At 37.7% G+C, this 17,880-nt stretch overlaps 2 protein-coding genes across 2 annotated transcripts in view; one reads left to right on the top strand and one right to left on the bottom strand.

Moving 5' to 3' along the window:
• The window catches only part of znrf3 (zinc and ring finger 3), a 71,731-nt gene extending 62,614 nt beyond the window's left edge, over nucleotides 1-9,117 (top strand). Inside the window, exons 3-8 of the mRNA XM_077241535.1 lie at nucleotides 447-521; nucleotides 3,022-3,153; nucleotides 3,775-3,882; nucleotides 4,087-4,254; nucleotides 5,595-5,697; nucleotides 5,794-9,117. Coding sequence (XP_077097650.1) covers nucleotides 447-521; nucleotides 3,022-3,153; nucleotides 3,775-3,882; nucleotides 4,087-4,254; nucleotides 5,595-5,697; nucleotides 5,794-7,460 — 2,253 coding nt within the window. The 3' untranslated portion in view covers nucleotides 7,461-9,117. The remainder of the gene's footprint in view (nucleotides 1-446; nucleotides 522-3,021; nucleotides 3,154-3,774; nucleotides 3,883-4,086; nucleotides 4,255-5,594; nucleotides 5,698-5,793) is intronic.
• On the bottom strand, nucleotides 8,565-16,613 carry coq5 (coenzyme Q5, methyltransferase). The gene is made up of 7 exons (XM_077241536.1): nucleotides 16,351-16,613; nucleotides 13,255-13,404; nucleotides 11,856-12,077; nucleotides 11,675-11,781; nucleotides 11,310-11,398; nucleotides 10,584-10,695; nucleotides 8,565-9,826 (listed from the first exon to the last, which is right to left on the bottom strand). Exons 1-7 carry the CDS (start codon nucleotides 16,544-16,546, stop codon nucleotides 9,725-9,727), a joined length of 978 nt encoding a protein of 325 aa, XP_077097651.1. The 5' UTR covers nucleotides 16,547-16,613; the 3' UTR covers nucleotides 8,565-9,724.
• Nucleotides 16,614-17,880: the final 1,267 nt, after the last annotated feature.

The following is a 17,880-nucleotide window of genomic DNA, read 5'->3' as shown; positions in this document are numbered from 1 at the left end:
CGGTCTTTCGGTTTCTTGTATTTTGAATTGTTGTCTTTCCCTAAAAATGCAGTAATTACCAGTGTTATAGTTAACTAAAATGAAAATTAAAACTATTAAAAGTAATCAGTAATTTAAATAAAATCTAAATATTAGTTTAGTTAGTAATTTTGAATTAAAAATAAATTGAATAGAAATGTAAAAAAAAAAAAAAATACAAAAGCACATCATAAAATTATTGAAACTTAAACTAAAATCAAAAACAGAACATATACAAATAAAAGCTAAAATCAAATATTAATAAATACCAGTGTAATATATATAATACCAAAATAACACTGGTAATTTGCAGTGCTTTATTCTTTTTCCACTGTTTACTTTCAGCACTGCATTGTCAGTTTTAGATGAGATTTCAGCCCTTCAAGTATAGAAGAATAATTTTTGTTTGTTTGTCACCGTCCTCACAGGCGAAGAGAGCCGTTCAGAGAGGGGCCACAGCTGTCATCTTTGACGTCTCTGAAAATCCAGATGCCATCGACCAGGTGAGTGTCTGTAACATCAGTGATGTGCTGAATGTCATGACAACTTCAACCTAATTTGATCTTTATCAGCAAAACATCCAGTTTTAATATTAGCATTTTCTAGAGTAACACCTGTCCATTACATGAATAATGTATGTTAATTGGATCCATTATTATAAATGGATGTATAATTAGACTATATATATAAGTTTTTGTAGATAATTTCAGCCTTCATGGCCGTGTACACGACACCATTTTCAACTATATATGGACAACTTTTAATGCGTTTTGCCTGTTCATTTACACTACAACTGCGTTTTGGGGGCCTGAAAACACAACGGTTTAATTTTACTTACACTTTGAAACCTGTTTTCAAAAGTATATAATCTCCGTGTAAACAACATAAACGCAAATTAGCATATTTTGAGTTCAGTCTATAGGCGAATAGTGTTCCTTTACAAAGTGACATCGCCAACTACTGGTTCGGCAGCATAATACAGCGTTTTTTTGTCATTTTCATGGATCCGTGATTTTTAGTACATCAGTGTTGTCTAAACCGATCTTTTATAGTGCTATACATACAGTACATATATTTTTTTTCATTTATTAATTTTTCTACTTCATACTTAAATCAAGGTTGAAGGTTTAAAACCTCACATTTTGAACTTCAAAACTCCCATTTAGTGTTTAAAGATGTTATAGGTTTGTAATGTGGTTTGTTAATGAAATTGCCTTCAATTGGTGGTTACGTCCCAGTTTTTATACACTACATACTAAATTACACTTATTAATAGTTTGTGGTCAGTAAGATTTTTTTTTATTATTATAAATCAGTACATGATTATATAATTTGGGCATGTTTGGCTTACTGTTTACAACTTACAGATTAATTCTAGTACCACATTCTATTTAGGACCGAATCAGATGGGATGTATTGGTATTTTCTTTAAGAAATGCAAATGTAGTTAAAGACATTCAGTGATAATTGAAAGAAGCGTGTTGTCCACTACCACTTTATTTCCATTTACTTAATGGAATCACTACCGTGGTGCAGCACCTATTCTCAGCACTGTCTGTGGAAAAGGCTGATCTGCGGAAGTCCTTTTCTTTGTCTCTGCTGTTGAGAGAGCAAGGGTCTTTTTTTTCCACTCCCCTCTCTTTCACTGTGGTATTTTTCTCTTCCAAACCAGGCCCAGGCTTGCTTTTTTTCCCCTCTCCCTCGTTCAGTTGTAAACGGTGTACAGACGAGATAAAAGAGCTTCTGTGTAGACCACATGAAAAGAGTCAGCGCTGTACATTCCAGTGCCAGCACCTCTGTCCAGACTCATTCGGCTTCCTCGGTTGCACAGATTACAGTTTAAAGCCTCAAGGCTTTGGGGAGGACGAGGAGAGTTTTAATCACGGGGCGAAGCATTAAGGGAAAAGCTTTCAACATCACCTGCTAGATCCTACCCTAGTTCCCTACCCCAGATCCTAACCTAGTTCTGTCTTTATTCATTTCTCTCTTTCTCTCTCTCCCTCTCTCTCCCTCTCTCTTTTTTCCCCCAGTAAGCATATGTACATTGCCAAAGACGTCTGTGACACCTCAACTGAAAAATGTATGCTATTACTTTAAGTGATCTGATTTTTGTCTGATGGATTACTAAATGTGTTAAAAATGTGTGACAGGTTTTTCTTTTGTTGTATTTGTAAAACAATAGACGTCACAATGTCTGTTAAATGTTATTATATTCCATGTGACAAACATCTTAGAAGTGTATTGCAGATAAGCGAATGCTGTAAATCGTCAAAATAAAAATGCACAAACCGCAAAGACGTCTCTTCAATGTATGTGTGCTGTTAGAGCCTGTATTTCTATCGTGTTGTAATGTGTAAACATAGAGAATGCGTTGTTTTAAATGGGAGGCTTCCCCTGAGTCTGTGCATCTTTTCTTGAATGAAAATCCAACAGACCTGAAAAATAAGAGGGGGGAAAGAACATTTAAATGACTGTCTTTCAACTTCCCATATTTCACATGAGAGACATGACGACAGAGGGAGAAATAGAGGCTTGAATATCCCTGGTATTTCCCTCAGGTTTTTCAAATTACAGACTGGAGCTTTATTCTGAGGGAGCTACAAGGCTAAATTGAGCATCCACATTTGCAACATGCAATTGGTTTACTGCTACTTTCCCCTTCTATAGAAAAAAAAGGCCAACCACAGTTTCCATGTCTGGACTCTATAGGTTGCTTTTTCACATGGGTGTATGTTGTCGGGGAGAGCTTTTCCCTGGCAACCGAGTTCATGTAGATTGGGCAGATTGAATAATGATTGGAAACGTTATTCATTAAAATAATTACATGTATTTTTCTAAGTGCATCTTCAGATGTAAAGCCATAGCAGTGTAATGGGTTTTCTGCTGCTTTTGAGAGTTTTTACTCAAAATAACTGTATCGTTTAATTGTTAAGTGGTCTGGCATGAGAGCTTGAAATCTCTCTCTCAAGTTCTTACTGTCTTTTCTCTCATTATTTTCTCTAGTTGAACCAGGTTTCAGAGGACCCCTTAAAGAGGCCGGTGGTCTATGTCAAAGGAGCCGATGCTGTTAAGCTGATGAACATAGTCAATAAGCAAAAAGTTGCACGAGCCAGAATCCAACATCGACCGCCAAGGGTGAGAGTTCACACTTGTATTCCATTCAAAAAAATATATTAGTATGTTAGTTCCTATAATTGTAGGAACTTTATGGGTCACAACGTTTATCTACAACCGGATTTTCAGAAAAGTTGGGACATTTTGTAAAATGCAATAAAATTCACAGTCTGTGATATGTTAATTCTCTTGAACCTTTTTTTAACTGACAAAAGTACAAAGAAAAGTGTTCCAATGTTTTCACTGACCAACATAATTGTATTTTATAAATATAAACATTTTTTGATATTGATGGCTGCAACACACTACAAAAAAGTTGGAACAGAGGCGGGTCATAAAGGTTAGATTATACCTTTTGAAACAGTCCACAATGAGTAGGTGAATTGGTAATAGGTGTTATCAGGGAATAACATAACGCTGGATGGCGCGATTGACCAATCAGAATAAAGTATTCCACAGAGTGTAATAAAACGCTCTAAAAACTCTTAAAATGAATCTCCTTTAAAGTACACCCTCTAGGGTAGGTTGTGTTTGGCTGTTGCGTTATCACATGTGTGTCCCACAAAAAAAGTTGTATTTTAAAAAGTTTGCAAGTTTTATCTCTAAAATGTTCTGACATTTTCCTGTTGTTGTCTGCAACAGCCCACAGAGTATTTTGACATGGGAATCTTCCTGGCGTTCTTCGTTGTGGTGTCTCTGGTCTGCCTCATCCTCCTCATCAAGATAAAGCTCAAGCAAAGACGCAGCCAGGTGAGGCTCCACAATGCAGTTTGATACGTATTTGATTATACTGTAACAATTCAAATTGAGGTCTAAATTTTGACCTCATCGTCTCATGCAATTTGATTCATTCACAAAAGGTGTCTTGTTTCATGTCAATGTACAATTTAAAGAAGTTCTTTTCATGCCATTCCTGACATGCCTTCTGTACATAATTGCTTCCCCACCTGTCAGAGTTCCATGAACCGGATGGCTATTCAGGCCCTGGAAAAGATGGAAACACGCAAGTTCAAGGCTAAGGTCAAGGGTCAACGTGAGGCCAGCTGTGGAGCATCGGACTCCGTGAGCAGTAGCTCCACATCAGACTGTGCCATATGCCTTGAGAAATACATAGATGGCGAGGTAATTATCTTCACAAATGTTCAAAAGCTTGTTGGAAATCAAAAACTCATTAAAAAGGTGTTGCACACTGGCCAAATTTCCTCACTTTGTCAGTTCTCTAATATCTATTCCAAAACCAAATTACAGGCTAACAGATTAAAGGAAAATGCCAAACCACTATTGCATGACCCTGGAAAATTAGTCATGCTTTCTAGTTTATTTATTTTGGTTAATTCGGTTTATTCAGCAAAGAACCTTTTTGAGGTTCTTGATAATGTTGTCTTAAACATCCATGTTTTGGCCTCCCTGTGCTTCTTTTGTCTCAAAATATATGAAGACTAATGCTGGTGACATTTTTTTATTCACCTTTGTGGTTATGTGTCATGCTAAAAAAAAAAACACAACAAAGAAATCAAGTCGTCTTAGATGCACAGAGGAAGTGGTGATATAAAAGGCTCAATGGCATCAAAGGGTTTGTCTGTGATTATTAAGAAAAGCAACAAAAGCGGAGCGGAAAGGCAGAGGGAGGGGGGGGTGAGTCATGCTTGGGGACAGAGAATGACTCCTGTGGGTGAGATCTGTGAAGTTGGGCTTTCTGTCTGAAAGCACAAGAGTTCATCTCTTCGAAAGGGATTGAGAATGTTAGCATCTTGGGCACTGACATGCTGTGTAACGGTGGCGCCATCTACAGTTCACATGCACAATGTGGTATTTTTGCATCTAAAGCAAGGGTGTCAAATTCTGCTTTTGGAGGGCCACCTTCCTGTTAAGTTTAGTTCCAGCCCTAATTAAACACACCTGAACCAGCTAATCAAGGTCTTCCAGATTGGTGCAGGTTAAAGTTAAATTCTCCAGGGGGGCTTCTCATTTATTATTTGTGCATCCTCGTTTCCTTTCCACGCGTCTTAGCTCCTCTCCCTTAGGATGCGAGGGAAGGATACACCTGTATATCCTCGCTCATGATTCCTCAGGAAGCTTCCTCGCTCCTCATTCCTCTCCTCCTCGCCGTGCAATTAGAGAATTGGGATGTCCTTCAAAATGGCTGAGTTCGATCGGTTTTCCAGGTCACGGGCTGGAGGATGGAGGAGCGAGGAAACGAGGAAGTATCAATTTGAGTATTGAGAAGCACCCCAGGACATTGGCCCTCCAGACGCAGAATTGGACACCCCTGATCTAAAGCATGAAAACAGCTCTGTGACTTGGTAAAAGCAAAAAATCGGGGCCCATGGTTATCTGTTTTTTGGGATTTGCAAATATTGCATTTCAGGAAGCTTCAAAATGTCATTGCAATAACTGGAAGGCCCACAAAAATGTTAAGACAGACCTGTTGACCTCACAAATCTTCTCCTCCACACTTGCAGGAGTTGAGGGTTATCCCTTGTGCACACCGATTTCACAAGAAATGTGTGGACCCTTGGCTACTTCAGCACCACACTTGTCCACACTGCAGGCACAACATTATTGGTGAGCATCAGTAACCGGCTAATCAATTGTCAAATATGTCTAAATAATGACTCTTGATTCAGTACATTTTTTAACTGCATTTTTATTTTCTACCAGAACAAAAAAAGGGAAACCCCGGTGCCGTTTGCCTGGATCCAGGAAACCCAGTACACAGCCGCCAGCAGAGAGTTGTACTCCCTGTTCATTATCCAGGAAGGGTGCACAGAGCTGGGCAAGTGACGGCCTACCCAACACGGACCAGCATGGACCCCCACGGAAACCCCATCACTGTTTTAACCGTGGACCAGCACCCTGAGCAGGGCCTCTATCCTTCGCAATCTTCCTTTATACGGGGTTACCCTGCCCTCCACTTGGACCACACACTAAACCCACACCATTGCGGCATGGAGCATCGTGGCCCTGTTTACCCACAAACCCATACATTCAAACGGCCCAAATTCCATGGACGCAACTTTTCTCGTGCCGCCTGCTTTTCCCAGTACGAGACCATGTACCAGCACTACTATTTTCAGGGCTTGACCTTTCCACAACCTGAAGGTCAGCCTGGTAATGGACTACACAAAGGTCACTGTCGACCCTTCCAGCCAGGACTTTTGTATCCTACTGTGGTGCACATGGCACCAGCTTCCTCTTCTCGTCTGGGTGACTCCGGAAGCACCTCAGGACTTAGTTGTTACCACGGGCACCGCTCTGTGTGTAGCGGTTACCTTGCGGACTGTCCTGGAAGTGACAGCAGCAGCAGTTCGGGTCAGTGCCACTGCTCCTCAAGTGACTCCATGTTGGATTGTACGGAAGTCAGCAACCAGGGAGTGTATGGAAGCTGTTCAACGTTCCGGAGTTCGCTAAGCAGTGATTATGATCCCTATGTGTACCGAAGTAAGAGTCCTTGTCGGGGATCGGCTGGGGAGGCTGGGACGTTGTTTTCTGCCGCCCCTTCAGCTGATGACACTTCGGCCCCAGTATCAGGGATTATGGACTGCCTACAACCTCCAGTAGGAGCGTGTTATAGTTCTGGGGACCAGTTGTCTAACTGCAGCCTGGAGCCCAATTGTAGTAACCACTCTTCAGTGGAAACCAGGGAACTTACTAGCACTACCTCAGCCGGGCCCCTAGAGGGCTCTGTGGCAGAAAGGAGCCACAGCTTTGTGAAGCCTTGTGGAGAGCAAGGGGTAGCTTGCAACTGCTGTTTTGAGGTACCTAAATTAAACTTAGAACGTAAAGGTAAGGAAGGAGAAGACCGAGGACGCTGCAAATGGGCCTCAGAGTCTCAAGCGGTCGCTTCCCCACAGAACTTTTATAGCGTTAGCACCGAGCAGCTACCGTCTCCAGATCATGTTAGCTATGACGGACTGCCGTGCTGCTTTTACACAGAGATGACTGTACACAGAGGAAGTGCTAGTAATTACGCTGAAGATTGTTCAGTTAACGTACAGTACGCCCAGACAGACAGTGACGGATGCATGGGTCAGGGTTGCTGTGAGCTAGCACAGCGAATACCCATAATTCCAGAGGATACAGACTGTGAATTAGGCTTGGGTCCAGAACCACAGACATGTTTGCTCCTTCCTAGAGTTAATCTAGAGAGGGAAGAGAGGACTTCTGAGGAGAATTGTGACTTGTTTTTCACCTCAGGACAATGTAGAGGTCAAGTTTATCCGCAGCCTCAGGATGAAGAGGCGACAGCACTGTTTCCCTCACAGTGTACAGGCATGTCTGAAACACAAGGGGGTGGCAAAGCATCTTATGATAGATCAGGGCTCTGATAGGAGACCCTAAAACAGCACAGGCTCTTGAAAATCAATAAATGTTAAACTTTTAAATAGTTGTGTTGTCAAAACTCTGGAGTGTACTTATCAGAAATGGTTTGCTTTTCAAATTAAGATTTTACAAATTGTCGTTTTTTTTTCTTTCAGTGTTGATCTTGTTCATTCCTGTGGCCTTCAGAATCTGTCACATCAACACAATGGTTATAGAAGGCAAAAGTACAAAGCTAAATACCAGCTATATTTGAATTTCACATACTTCCTCATGCAACACAAACTCAGAAATGTGAGTCATACAGAGTATCATTATATGAATGCTCTCTTGATTGGACTAGGACCAGGGATAATGTCTAAATGTATATGACTAACTTTTAAGTTTTTATGACAATTTAGATTATGCCTAAGTTCCATGTTATTAGCGCTAAGATAATTTGAATGCTCTTTTTACATTTAGAATTGCATGCGAGCAGTAAGACGTCATACAGCATGTACGTACATCTCCGTAAACTAAATGATTTCATTTAGAGAAATAAAAACCAAAATGGAACACTTCATGTGTAGGGAGTGCACATCAGGTGCTGAGGTCATTTCTCACCGACAACTTGGCTAGGTGTAAAATCGGACTTGAATATGTATATCTCCCTCTTTCTCTTCCTCTCTCAGGGCCTTTGTCTTTTTAGTACAGAAATAGATCATTAAACAAAAACTTTAAATACTTGTCAATGGAGACTACTGAGCAACATGTATATTACACCAAATTTTAGTTTGTCTCCAGGGTACAGTCAAAACTCCTCTGGTTGAATTAGAACCTGACTACTCTAGGGTTAGAGGTGTAGGATGTCTAGTGTTTGACCCCTAAGTTGCTCTTTTTTTTTTAAGCTAGCAGTTTGTCAGAAAGACGCCAAAGTATAATGGTTTAAAGAGATTGGAATGCAGTGGTATATATATATATTTATATGTATCAACAACCGCATAATTACCTTTAATAACTACACATTGCACTCATGCTTTACACATACATCATATCATCATGCCTTTCTGTTTTTACAGAGTATTTTATACTGTTTCTATGAAATGTACCCATACAGCTTACACAGGCGGTCATTTTTAAATAACTTTATTTATACATAGACTAAAACAGTGCCGTAACATGAGAATCTACTCTTGCCTTGCATAGAAATATGTACTGCAAATATAGAATTTTTTCTGGGTACTAGTCACTATTTAATATTTCGTATTGTTTGTAGCACTTAAGATTGTATAAAAGAAAATGTGTACAAAAATTAATATTTTTTAATTTTTTAAAGATATAATTATTTTCTCCATTATCATTTTACAAATGTTAAAGGTTAGAGTTTGATCTGTGTATATTTCTGTATCTGTATAGCAGCACATTTCATAAATGGAAATATGTTCTCTGAATATTTATTGACTAATATATTTATCTTTAAGCCATGTCTTATGTTCAGAGTGTCTGTGAGGTTCTTTTCTTTTTTCTTGAGATCACTAATAAGAGACTTTGTAAATACATGGTAATTGCACACAAGACAATTAAATATTCTCTGACCAAAAACTGATTTTAAAATTTTAGTACAGTTTTGTAACAGTGTACAAAGATCTTTAAAAAATATATGGTTTTATTAAAGTAAAAACACAATTGACTGTTTCATTTTCGCCAAGCACAACACATCACAGGGATGTTGTCCATGTTATGGACCACTTCCACTAATACAAAAGTGTGTGGATTTGAAGTAGAGTGTGTGGATTTGAAGTCCAGAAGTAGAACTCACACAGCATTATATGAATGATGGGTAATTCATTGGGAGTGTTCATTACTAAACTTAAATTCTGCAATGGGATAAAATAAAACACGTTTTTTTTTTTTATTAGGTCAGCATGTGCTTCCCAGTGACCGAAAACCAAACGCATTTGTCCAGCTTGTACAAATAAAAATAAATAGTGCTCATTCCATCAGCTTTAACATTTTCAATATCTCAGGCAAACATATCACTCAAACCAACAACACTTTAAAGAACATTTTAATCTCTTCCATTTTCACTTCAAAGGGTGAAATGTGTTTCAGTATACCAAGAGCATGAATACAAGAACAAAGGACTTTTCATGCTGAGTTTCCAAAGAGCCAGTGCCTGTTGCACAAGTGTTCTGATTTTACTGTCGTCCCATTGTATGTAGAAATGCATTCTTTCTTGTCAGAGTTCATTTGGAGAGAAAGCTATACTCATGCGTATGTGGTAGACAGTCACTCAGAGCTTAAATCCTGAATGAATGGCAACGATTCCTCCTGTCAGGTTAAAATACTGGACACACAAGAAGCCAGCATCCTCAATCATTTCCTTGAATGTTTCCTGTGGAAGACATATAGTATGATAAAGGTTTCTCGCAATGTATTCTATAATTGGTTTTCACACAAATACTAAAATGCTTAATTTCACTCTTTGCTTAGTTCAAATGCTATTTACAATATTGTAATACTTTTGAGTTTTCAGGATATTTTAGCATTGAGAAATCCCTTAATTTTGCATTTGAAAAGCTGCAAAAATAAAACAAAGGCATGGACTAAGGATGTGCACAAAGGCTAAATCTGAATTCGGATAGTTAATAGCTAGCGCGCATTCAAAAGCGATTTCAATACACCACATATAGATAGCAGCCTCCAGATGCCCGCAAATTATATACAATATAATTACCCAACCATATAATTGCAAAAACATTGAAATCATTTTTATTCCTCCCTTCTCATATTTTCTTTTCCCCATCACCATGTCCCTTTAGGGGCTCCGTTGAAAGCCTAATTTCCGAACATAGTATTCGGCTTCGGGTACATCCCTAGCATGGACAAAATTTCAGTGTGGCTTTCACATAAAGAAAAATAATGAAATCTTGAAGAAAAATAAAAAGTGATCCCTTAGCTGATGAAACACCCTTATAAGTTCTTAAATATCAAGACCCAACAGGGTTTTGTTTTAGGCAAAATGAAGATAGACATTTGGATCAAAGCTACAAGGATATGATTGCACTTGCACGAAAAGTCTTCTAAACACGGTCTCTTATGCCTATTAAATAGTTGTATCATTAAGGAATGTGGATTTTGTTTTTTGTTACCTGATCTGGGAACTTTCGGATACTTTCCACCAAATATTGATATGATTTCCAGTCTCCAGCAATCACTTCACCCAACACAGGGATCATCTGAAAACTATATGTATCATACAGCCTGCAAAAAATAAATAAATCATGGAGCAATTCACATACTATACACTGTGTATACTCTCTCTAAAACAGAAAAATTAGATAAGTTATTTACTTTAAAAAAAAATGTAATTAGAAAAAAATTATTAATGATTAGTATTGCACAATATACAATACATATTCTAAAGTGTGTTTTTAAAGAATAGTGCCTTACAAATCAAAGACTATGTTAATGACTGTCAAAAGAGCCCTAAAAAGACATGATGGAAAAAAATATGAGATGGCATGAAAAAAGAATATTTCAATGGTTTTGCGTTCCCCTGTTCACTCACAAAACCTTTGCTTTCAAAAGCATTTACTTATTATTTTCCCTCCATCACCATGTCCCTTTAAGTGCTTTTATAACTGAAAATGTTTTAAAAAATGATTTTATTTCAGCTAGTTTCCAAGACAACATTTCTCATTTTCATTCAGTTCAACTAAAATGCACAAAAATAAATTAATACTGAAATAAAAATGAATAGATTTATTATAAACGATATAGACAAAAACAAATTACAAAAGCACACAACAAAATTACAAAAAATAAAAAAAATGAATTCTATAATAGTGACACTAAAATAACACTGTTTCAATGACCTTGCGAGAAGAGGGTTGGTCACTTTGCTGAATTCTAGACACATGAAGCGTCCACCTGGCTTAAGGACGCGCAAAGCCTCTTGTAGAGCCTGCAAACAGACACACCACCTTAAACAAAAGCATAATACTGACTAGCCTACAGAATGATCAAAGACCTCATACACATCATTCTTCAAATAAGGAAATGAATAAATGATAACAACGTGAAGTGCAGTATGTTTTATATTAGATAGCAAGTTATACAGATCATAAGTAGAAGAGCAATATGGACAACAATTCGAAGTTAAATGGCTTTCAAGACTGTTATTTATTTCAGTGGCTATTTCTAAACTGTTCAGTAATCTGATGTGAAGTGCAGTCTTTACTTGCTCTATGTGGGTGACATTTCTGATGCCGAAGGCAATAGTGTATATGTCAAACTGATCGTCATCGAACGGAAGCTCTTCTGCATCGCCTGCGACCCATGACAGACCTGCAAGCACACGACAATGAAATCAACCTTTATATTTCACTCCAAAGCATGCATAATGATGTCTTTGATCATACCTGTAGTGATTCCTGCTGTCTCAGCCTTTTGTTTTCCAACTTTGAGCATTTCTTTATTGATGTCACACACCACGGCCCGTGACTGCGGAGGCCCTGCATCGTCGGACACGTAATGTTCAGCGATGTCCTGCCATGATGGCGTCTGATTAGATTTTGCTCTTAGCCGCTGCTGCCGATCATACATTGAGTGTGTGTACTCCAGGAAGCGGAAAGAGATGTCACCTACAGCAGAATAGCACATTTCTGAATTTGTACAAACATCTAGGGCAGGGGTTTTCAATCTTTTCAGTGCCGTGCCTTGGACCCGAAATATGATAATTCCAATCCTAAAATTTAAAAGGCAGCTAGATATTTTCATGTGTAAGACCCAATTTATTCAGTGAAAAATCATTATTGTGTGTAAAAATGTAAAATATAATTTGGAAAATAATTAGATTCTACTGCGTTACATTTCTTTTCTAATCATTTATTTATTTATTTATTTTAATCACGTTTTTTATTTTAATTATTTATTTTGCTTTCATTTTTTACACCGTTTTTCTCTCAACATTTCCATGGTCCGAATGTATGTTTTTGTAACCTTTTTGCTTTAAATACTTTGGTCAGTTCAGGAATAATTTATGCAATTTTATATTATGTATTTGAAAGAATTAAAAGAGCAGTTTCATGTCTATCCTTGTATTGTTCAACTTGTCGAGGTTGATATGGGATCTAGAAAATAATTAGTAATGCAATACTTTTTAGAGAGTAATTAGTACAGTAATCTAATTACACTGTTGAAGATGTAATTAGTAGCTAGTGATGAATTACTCTTTCAGAGTAACTTACCCAACACTGATGTTCAAGAAGCACATTAAAAGACTATTCATATTTAAAATACCATTTATATTCAAAAGACACTTTATATTCAGTAATATTATCAATTGTATTGCATTGACAGCATTGGATGAGAACAAAACTTGAACACTGTTATTGCACTGAATGGAATCAACACTGAACTGACTTGAGCTGAATAACGATACTATTGCCTTCTGATTATAACTCAATTAGGCTTGTTTCATTATTTGACGAACTTTGCACTAAACTGAATCAAAATTTAACTGACTAATGACACTTTTATCTTCTGTAAAACTGTTTTATAGTTCACTTCATAAATAAAGAACCTTGCAACATTCACGCTGCTATTGAACTAAATTGATCTGAATAATGACACTATTGTCTTTTTAGAGCTGCTTTTCAGTTGAAAAATGTATTTGTTTCATAATTTAAGAACTTGGCAGCATTAATATTGTTATTTTCTTGTTTATTACTGTAAAGTATAAAGCTCTAAATAAATAAAAGTAAAATGAAAGAAACGAAATGAAATAAAGAATAAGTGATGATGATAGTTTTGATTTACCTGTGCCACCAGCCGTGTCCAGTAGCCGTAGCCCCGGCTGAGGGTTCATAATGTGCAGCAGTGTGTCTTTCCACAATCTGTGGATTCCCAAGCTCATGGCGTCATTCATCACGTCATACTTCTCGGCCACACTTTCAAACACCTTATACACTGAAAGTTGAAAAACAACGAGAGAAATGGAAATGTGATCATGCATGCCTAGTGGAAAAGGGTCTAGCACACACTATCTAATATCATAAACTCAATTTAAACACGCTTAATTAGGCATAACTAAACATACTAATGAACATACATTAACAATCATACCAAATATGAAGGCAGGTACAGACGTTTTGCCAGTATAGTTTCCATATAGAACAGTGGTTCTCAACCTTTTTTGGCCCAGCGCCCCCTTTCCAAGATCCAGAACCCTGACCGCCCCCCACCACCACCAAAAAAGGGCTAAATGTCTTTATTGAATGTATGCTGATTATCATTCTGTTATAATAATAATAATAAAAACAATAATAATGTGTATGATTGACGTCCTTATTTTCTTCTTAAAATTATAATTATCATTATTATTATTATGAAATCCGTAACTTTAAGTATTTAAATTGTGAAACATTTATGTATTGAGTCAGTATATCCATTTTCAAAACCGTGCTTTTGTCTTATTCTGAATTACTAAAGTACACCTAATAAGTGTACATAAGGGCCGCAATGTTTTCTCCTTTCCACAAGCGCTTGCGCTCCCGTCTGTTGTTGCTAAGAAAGCATGAACTGCGCTCTCCATGACATGATGACGAGGATTCATTGCATTTGATACAAAGGATTGATTGATTTCTAGCCCTTGCATTAGCTTTACTAGTAGATATATTTATGGAGATGAGAAAAACAAAACCTGCCCTGTACAGCTATGATCAGCTGTCCGGCCGAGCGTTCGATGTTGTTACGGAAAGGCCGAAGCTGATCAGATGGGTTTTGTCATTATGACTTGCTGTGCACTTGCGGCATTCTGAAAAGTTGAGATGTTTTCAACCGAGGCGTCGGTTAACATATTATGTCTTCAGTTAACTAATTTATAGTTATAAACGCAAATAATAATAATTACCATTATTACCATTATTATTATTACATTTGGGCTATGTAGAAGACGCTTTTATCCAAAAAAAAAAGAAGAACAACAAAGCAATTCTTCAAATGTCTCTCACAATACAAGTTAGTAGTTAGTAGTAAGATTATCACAAATAAACACAAGATGTTTACGCATATCCAAGTGTGTGTGCGGAGTGTGGCGCTTGCTGCATGCAGGCACGATCACGTGCATTTTTACGTGTTTAATCGCTGGGATAACCAGCTTCTCCCCCGCTGTAAATGGCAACCCGGACTTCGCTATCATAAGAGAGATGTTATAGGAGGCCACTAACCCACTGTCTGTCTGGTTTACCTTCCTAGCGAACATCTTGGAGATGGACTGTTTCGAAAGCTGCTCCTTGATGTTCTGGAAAAACGCAGCATCCTTGGATGCCTTATCCGGGTGAATTTTAGTAAGGTGCTCCTTAAGACGGGACGGTTTCATTGCCTCGTTAGAAAAAACCTGCTGGCAAAGCAGGCACATAGGGAGCTGGATGTTCGTGGGTGAGGGAATAAATCCATATTTAATATACTCGACACTATACTGTCTGCACTTCTTCTTGTTTTCCGCCATGATGTTTAAATGTGTTTTGATGTCAAAATTGTTTTAGTTTACGTGATTGTGTGCATTTTGATTGGACACATTAATCTTAAACCGCGAAGCTTGTGTACATTTTGATTGGACACATTCTTTCTACCACTCTGCCGGCTGCGGCATTTGTTTTTAAGCGTTGCCATGGAGATAATTTGCCGGTAACTAGCCGGGACAAGTCTGAGTGGGCTACTAGCAACATTTAAATATTAATTAATTAACACAGACATAATTTTATTTTACATTAAAACATGGACGCTATGGAATTATGTCGGACAGAGACGCATTCGGAAGGGCATTTTCAAAAGTGCGAATGACTCATTCATTCTTTTTTTTTTTCTTTTGCCCCGGTAATGTTTTGAAAGACGATGTCTTGTAACGTTAGCTTACTGATGTAAATAAATAAAAATGTATACAAAGATGTGATGATGTCCTGATTCACTTTCTTTTTTTTTCTCTCTTTTTTTTTATTGCATAACAAGAACAATATATAACATACACATACGGAGGATCACATAGTATTATATCTATTACATTCATAATAGCATCAAAGAAACAATAGACAGAAAGAAAAAAAAACTATAAGGGGAAACATTACAAAAAATTCCAAAAAGAAAGGGATTCAAAAATAGTATACATCCGTTTCGCTTTTTTATTTCTTACATCTTTTAGGGAGACTTTCACTTTCCGTAACGGACTGAAGTGCGCGTCCGAGTGAAGACAACACATTTCAGCGCTAGATCGTCTCTTATTTAACAAACGAATGAAACGAATGCTGCTAGTTAACTGGATATGTTTTATTTGTATTGGTACATCCGTGCCGCGAGATGTTTTAAAAGTGTTTCAAAACCGCCCTGTAGGCTAAATGACGCCTAGGCTACTATTTCATATACCGGTAGGCTACATGTTCTACGATATGATATTTTATATTAATATTCTCATAGGAACCTGAGACTCGCGCTTGGGACTGCACGTGCGTATTGGATCGTCTGGCCTGGTGGGACTCCGAATGAAGGTGGAATGGATTTGAGCAGCAGCGTGGAAATCAATGCTGTACCTAAAACGCCCATGCATTCAAATTAACATTGTATGTGTTGTCAGAGGCTTAAAAAAGTTGTGATAATAACAGTGAGTATATAGTGCCACAGTCAGACATAACGCCCCCCATTTGTGCCTGAGCGCCCCCCTCTCAGCTGCCTCGTTCCCAACGCCCCCCGACACTGTCCAAACGCCCCCAAGGGGGCGGTACCGCCCCCGTTGAGAAACGCTAATATAGAACAACTAAAAAAGCCAGTATAATTTAGCTAGCAAGAAACATAAATGTATCATGTAATATATTCTCTTTTGAGTAGTCAAACAGTCCTAATAAACTGATGTGTGTAACTCACCTTTCTCTGCTTTCTCCTCCTCTGGGACTGTTTGGAATCCAAAGTGAGTACTTCTGCCCTCTGTGCTATCGCTATATCCTCGACACCCTGTGATCCAAGCACGACAGCATAAATGTTTGATTCGACACCGTGAAACATGATGAATATTTCGCGTAGAGTCGGAGAAACATCTAAGTGCCCTGATGGAGACCGCCATGTTTCTCTCAAGTTCAATTGCGCAAGCCTTGCGTCATAAACCCGTAACGCGACGAGTTGTAGTTCCGGCGGATCTTTGTTGGACTACAAACATGTAGATATTTGATCTCCACCTGCTAGAGATCAAATATTCAGTAACCATATTAACAGTAGTAAAAACTATGGTGCTTGACAGCCGGCCTTGACTTGCATAAAAAAATGGACTCCAAATTAACGATGTCTTGATTAACTTTTGTTAGGCTATTACCCTCTTTTAAAAATAGCTTTGTGTGTGTGTGTGTGTGTGTGTGTGTGTGTGTGTGTGTGTGTGTGTGTGTGTGTGTGTGTGTGTGTGTGTGTGTGTGTGAAAGCTTGTTCTGTGAGGATAGGTTTGTTCACAATTATCAAAATTATAATAAAAAGATAATTTTACTTTATGTAATATGTAGCCTATAATACGTATAGCCTAAGGCTTATATATTTTTTGTCGTGTAGACGAAAGCATTGTCTAACTATTTAATCTTGTCACACAAACAAGTTAAATATTTAAAAATGTATTTAGGCTAATTAATTTCTAAAATGTTTTATAGAAAGATTTATTAGGCAGAAAGATTTATTGATAGATATTTCTGGATTTCTAGCTTTATTTTTTAATTAATGGTAGCCTATTAATTTACTTTTTATTATTGTGTATATTCTTTAATTATTTCATTTTCCCCCTTTCTATTGTATCACAACTATCCGGAAAATGTGTATGCTTTGGCAATTCAAGTGTGGTTAAAGACACAATGCCACATTAAATAAAAACAAAAATAAATGTAACCGAGATGTGTGTATTTCAATATTTTTCTTCTAACACCGCTAAAACTCCACGAAATGTCATGTCATCTAAACATTTGTTGTTTGAATTAATCTGTAATGTCACTTTACTTACTGAATGCAACTGCTTTTCATAAATGAAAGACATGCCAATAAAGTGTGTGTTAAGTAACCCACACCAGTAGGGGGCACTAAAGGATTCATAGTCATGGTTGTTGAATACGCAGTGCTTCTGACAGAAGTCAGCAGCAAAATGTAAATGAATGTCGAACTGCTTGTTTGCCTTTCTGAGTGGATTTCATTATAGCCTATGTGGTATTTAATGAGTAAAGGCTGGTTGCGTTTATTGGCAATCAAACCATGAATTTAATAGATGCATTATCTATCTGTGAGTGCATAATTTATTCAGATCAGAAAAAGAAAACTCATTGATAAATTGTATTTATTTTGTGATTCATTTTTTGTGTTGCATTGTAATACTCTATATGTGTTCACCTCGCATACCATGAACATCTGCAGGTGGGCAGCCACACACAC

Source organism: Siphateles boraxobius, unplaced genomic scaffold (genome assembly GCF_051911475.1).
Source record: "Siphateles boraxobius isolate OS27281-9 unplaced genomic scaffold, OSU_SipBor_1 24, whole genome shotgun sequence".
Taxonomy (NCBI): domain Eukaryota; kingdom Metazoa; phylum Chordata; class Actinopteri; order Cypriniformes; family Leuciscidae; genus Siphateles; species Siphateles boraxobius.
This window is presented reverse-complemented; position numbering and strand designations above follow the sequence as displayed.